This window comes from Globicephala melas, chromosome 2 (assembly GCF_963455315.2).
Source record: "Globicephala melas chromosome 2, mGloMel1.2, whole genome shotgun sequence".
Taxonomy (NCBI): domain Eukaryota; kingdom Metazoa; phylum Chordata; class Mammalia; order Artiodactyla; family Delphinidae; genus Globicephala; species Globicephala melas.
In genome coordinates, this window is record NC_083315.2 from 60,191,382 (window position 1) to 60,196,012 (window position 4,631).

Consider the following 4,631-nt stretch of genomic DNA (forward strand, 5'->3'; position numbering starts at 1 on the left):
GAACTCAGAGAGCTGGGGATGAGGGCAGAGTGGCTTAGACAGTAAGTAAGGGGGCAGTCCCCTGTCCCTGCCCCACCCTGTCCCAGAGTCTGGCAGGATTCCCTAGACCCTGGGTTTGAGCAATAGAGAACTGAGCGTTCTGGGAAAATCCCTTTTCATCGACTGATCTGACCACTCTTCCAAGGGAAGTGCCTATGACAGGAGCTGGAAACTTCCCGGGGAACTTTCCCTAAGAGGTCTGAGTCCTGGCTCTGTCTGAGTGCTGGGTGGCTTTAGCCAAGTCAGTGCCTCCTCTGGAGGTGAGTTTCCCCAAATGTGAAATAAGGCTGAAGGAGTGGATGATCCGTTGCTCTCTGACAGTGTTTTCCCTAGTTGGGTGGGTAGTACTCACGGGGAATTGGGTGATACACATCGATTATGTGTTTATTTTAATATATGTTAGGGGAAAAAAAATCCTGTACTTTCACACAGATATTATGGTTTGGAATGCTGCTAACTGTGTGGATTTAAAGTTGATTTTAGAAAAATACGAAGTAAGTAATAGTATAGGTGCTCTATGGAAATCACAGGCTGATGTTTAGATTGGTGCAGCGGTTAAGAGGAAGTGCTCTGGAATTAGGCAAATTTGGATTGGGATTTGAATCCTATACGTCCTGGCTGTGTGACCTTGGGCAAGTCACATACCTTCTCTGAGCCTCACTGCAGTCTACCACATAGGCTGTGGCCAGGACTGAATGAAGAATAACTAAAATTCTTGGCTCATAGTAGCAGCTCAACAAACAGCTTCTCCTACCTCCTCTTCCCCTTCATGTCCAGTGAACAGTTCTGGATGAGGTTTTCCATTTCTTTGACCAGTGTGCTGACACTTTAGGACACTGGCTCCTCCCAGCTCCCCATCTGATGTCTTGATCTTTCCCTCCTATCCCACCTCTCAGCGGCCACCTTGGAATCTCTACACCGATCATGTTCTCTGTGTTTGGACTCTCCATCCCCATCTCGGCCACAGAGCTTCTCCTGGCCTCTGCCACCTTCTGCCTGGTATTCTGGGTGGTCAGGGCCTGGCAGCCTCGGGTCCCTAAAGGCCTGAAGAGTCCACCAGGGCCCTGGAGCTGGCCCCTGATCGGGCACGTGCTGACCTTGGGGAAGAGCCCACACTTGGCCCTGTCGCGGCTGAGCCAGCGCTATGGAGACGTGCTGCAGATCCGCATTGGCTGCACACCCGTGCTGGTGCTCAGCGGCCTGGACACCATCCGGCAGGCCCTGGTGCGGCAGGGTGATGATTTCAAGGGCCGGCCTGACCTCTACAGCTTCACCTTAGTCGGTGATGGCCAGAGTATGACCTTCAACCCAGACTCTGGACCAGTGTGGGCTGCCCGGCGACGCCTGGCCCAGAATGCTCTCAACTCCTTCTCCGTTGCCTCAGACCCGGCTTCCTCATCCTCCTGTTACCTGGAAGAGCATGTGAGCAAGGAGGCCAAGCACCTCATCAGCAAGTTCCAGGAGCTGATGGCAGAGTCTGGGCGCTTTGACCCCTACAGGTATGTAGTGGTGTCAGTGGCCAATGTCATCTGTGCCATGTGCTTTGGCCGACGCTATGACCATGAGAGCCAAGAGCTGCTTAGCATACTCACTCTGAGTAATGAGTTCGGGGAGGTGGCTGCCTCTGGGAACCTAGCCGACTTCATCCCTATCCTCCGTTACCTGCCCAACACTGCCCTGGATGTCTTCAAGGACTTGAATCAGAGGTTCTACATTTTCATGCAGAAGATGCTCAAGGAACACTATAAAACGTTTGAGAAGGTACAGGCTGGGGAGGGGCAGATGAGTGGTAGGGAGTGGGTAGGGTCAGGGGTCAGGAGGTCAGAGATAACTGGAGCAGCGTAGGGTTTGGCAGGCTCTCGCAGGCCTTCACCCTGGGATTTTGAAGCCAGTAGTGGAGGGGACTCCATCCTTGGCAGGGAGATAGAACTTTTTCTTGACCAGCCCTTCTATCTTTCCATCAGACAGCAATATTTACTGAATAGCCTGTCCATGCAAGACCCTAGGCCAGTTATTGTGGGGACCAGAAAGAGTTAAAGAGTTGGTCTTCCGGCCTCATGGGAGAGAAAAGGGTAAAAAACATGTCCAGATGATGATGGTACTGGACTCTGTGTCAGGTGTCCCTCGAGTTGGGGCTGCTAGTATCCTGAGTCAGGAGACAGCTTTGGAGAGGCAAGAGAAGCTGCAATGGTGGCCTCGGGCATGGAGCAGTCACCTGCTGAAGGAAGATGCTATAGGGATGGGAAGGGACCAGGCCTGGATGAGAGGCAAGTCTGGCTTTGGGATCTTGCTCACCCGTGGGCCTTCCCTACCCAGGGCCACATTCGGGACATCACAGACAGCCTGATTGAGCACTGTCAGCACAAGAGACTGGACGAGAATTCCAATATCCAGGTGTCAGATGAGAAGATCGTTAATGTCGTTATGGACCTCTTTGGAGCTGGTATGAGCTACCCCGTTGTGCCCTTCCTCTTCCCAGCTGTCCTGACCCACCAACCATCTAACTTTGCCCTCTATTCTCCCCTGGCCAGGGTTTGACACAGTCACAACTGCCATCTCCTGGAGCCTCATGTACCTGGTGACAAGCCCCAGGGTGCAGAAAAAGATTCAGGAGGAGCTGGGTAGGTGGTGGCTTCCTTCAGTGTGCTCAAGGCAGGAGGTCCGGCCAAGGTCTGAGTGGCTGCTTCATCTGTCTGGTCCCTTCTGTTCTGCAGACACAGTGATTGGCAGCGCACGGCAGCCCCGGCTCTCTGACAGACCCCAGCTGCCCTATTTGGAGGCGTTCATTCTGGAGACCTTCCGACATTCCTCTTTCATGCCCTTCACCATCCCCCACAGGTGAGGCTCCACGGGTCCGCTGCTGTCTGTTGCTGGGCCTTACTCCAGTTCATGTACCTGATCAGGGTAGCGGGAGGGACATGGTATGGGAGGCAGGGGGATCTCCTTGTGGCCCTGAGCCTAACTGAGCTTCCCCCCTCCCCAGTACCACAAGAGACACAAGTCTGAATGGCTTTTACATCCCCAAGGGGCGCTGTGTCTTTGTAAACCAGTGGCAGAGCAACCATGACCAGTAAGTTGAGAGGGGGCAGGGGAAGCTTCACTCTCTCCTAAGCTTCAGACTCTCCTGTCCCTGAGCTACTTGCCTAAACCCTATTCTTTTGAGCTGGGGCTCAACCCACCTGATGGTTCTGAGCCCCCAAGCTGCTACTTCAGCTGCCTCTCTTCAATTACAGGAAGCTGTGGGATAATCCATCTGCTTTCTGGCCAGAACGGTTTCTCACCGCTGGTGGCACCATTAACAAAGCTCTCAGTGAGAAGGTGATTCTTTTCGGTTTGGGCAAGCGGAAGTGCATCGGTGAGACCATCGCCCGCGGGGAGGTCTTTCTCTTCCTGGCCATCCTCCTGCAGCAGGTGGAATTCCGTGTGACCCCGGGTGTGAAGGTGGACATGACCCCCATTTACGGGCTGACCATGAAGCATGCCCCCTGTGAGCACTTCCAGGTGCACATGCGCTCTTAGGGGACGGAGAGCCCTGCAGCCTAGACTCTCTACTGGCCTGTCTGGGCAGCCAGGCCAGGGGGCTGACCCAGGGAGTCTAAACTTTGGCCTAAACGCACAGATATTGTCTGGCTGACTTTTTGCTGTCTGAGCTGTGGGTAAACCTGAGAGATTATACCTGCCCCCTACCCTGGACTTGTCCTTCTGTGCACTGACCACAGACAGTGGACACAACAGGGGTCACACAGGAGCTGATGGAGCCCTTCCGAAGTTGTGCTTAAGCTAGGAGGCCTGGAAGGGATAGGGGGTCCTCAGGCCTCTGGAAACCTCTAAAGAGCTCTCTGGAAGCCCCTGGGCTCACCAGCTGGCTGGCTCTCTGTTCAGGCTGACTGGCTTGAGAAACATTTAGAGCAGGCAACACCAGGGCCTGTCCAATCTCTTTGACAATTGGGAGCCGTCAAGAGTGAAGGGGAGGGATTTCCCTGGTGGCGCAGTTGTTAAGAATCCGCCTGCCAATGCAGGGGACACGGGTTCGATCCCTGGTCCAGGAAGATCCCACATGCCACAGAGCAACTAACCCCGTGCACCACAGCTACTGAGCCTGCACTCTAGAGCCCATGAGCCACAACTACTGAGCCCGCGTCCTGCAACTACTGAAGCCCCCATGCCTAGAGCCTGTGCTCCGCAACAAGAGAAGCCGCAGCAGTGAGAAGCCCGCGCACCGCAACGAAGAGTAGCCCCCACTCACCATAACTAAAGAAAGCCTGCGCGTAGCAACGAAGACCCAAAGTAGCCAAAAATAAATAAATAAATTTATTAGGGGGAAAAAAAAAAGAGTGAAAGGGAGAGGCAGTCCAGGATACCGACACAGTGGTGGTCTCCCCGCTTATACAAGGCTGAGCAATCTGACCACTAGGGTCTGGGACACTGTGCCTGGGAGATCGCCTTCCTCTCTGCAGGCAGCAACAGGTCTGCCTCCTGGCCTTGCAAGTTCCCTGTTCCTGTCCAGGATGGGCTGGGGACTTGTGTTTAAGGGGAGCAGAGAGCAGAGGGAGTGCCCAAATCCAGGCACCAGGACCAGGGCAGGAGGGAAG

The 4,631-nt window shown here is 54.3% G+C and overlaps 1 protein-coding gene across 2 annotated transcripts; it reads left to right on the plus strand.

The window, feature by feature from the left end:
• The first annotated feature begins 963 nt into the window (after positions 1 to 963).
• CYP1A1 (cytochrome P450 family 1 subfamily A member 1) lies at positions 964 to 3,558 on the plus strand. Of its 2 annotated transcripts, XM_030874979.2 has the most exons (6): positions 964 to 1,800; positions 2,356 to 2,482; positions 2,571 to 2,660; positions 2,754 to 2,877; positions 3,023 to 3,109; positions 3,273 to 3,558. In XM_030874979.2, the coding sequence occupies exons 1-6, from the start codon at positions 964 to 966 to the stop codon at positions 3,556 to 3,558; spliced, it is 1,551 nt and encodes a 516-aa protein (XP_030730839.1). The 2 variants fall into 2 exon arrangements, with proteins under 2 accessions (XP_030730839.1, XP_060149524.1); XM_060293541.1 differs by lacking the exon at positions 3,023 to 3,109.
• The last annotated feature ends 1,073 nt before the right edge of the window (positions 3,559 to 4,631 follow it).

Excerpts from the sequence above, each read along its gene's own strand:
- CYP1A1 (XM_030874979.2), top strand. The coding sequence starts at position 964 with ATGTTCTCTGTGTTTGGACTCTCCATCCCCATCTCGGCCACAGAGCTT. Across the intron at positions 1,801-2,355 it reads ACTATAAAACGTTTGAGAAG|GGCCACATTCGGGACATCAC; the intron begins GTACAGGCTGGG and ends TTCCCTACCCAG. Across the intron at positions 2,483-2,570 it reads TATGGACCTCTTTGGAGCTG|GGTTTGACACAGTCACAACT; the intron begins GTATGAGCTACC and ends TCCCCTGGCCAG.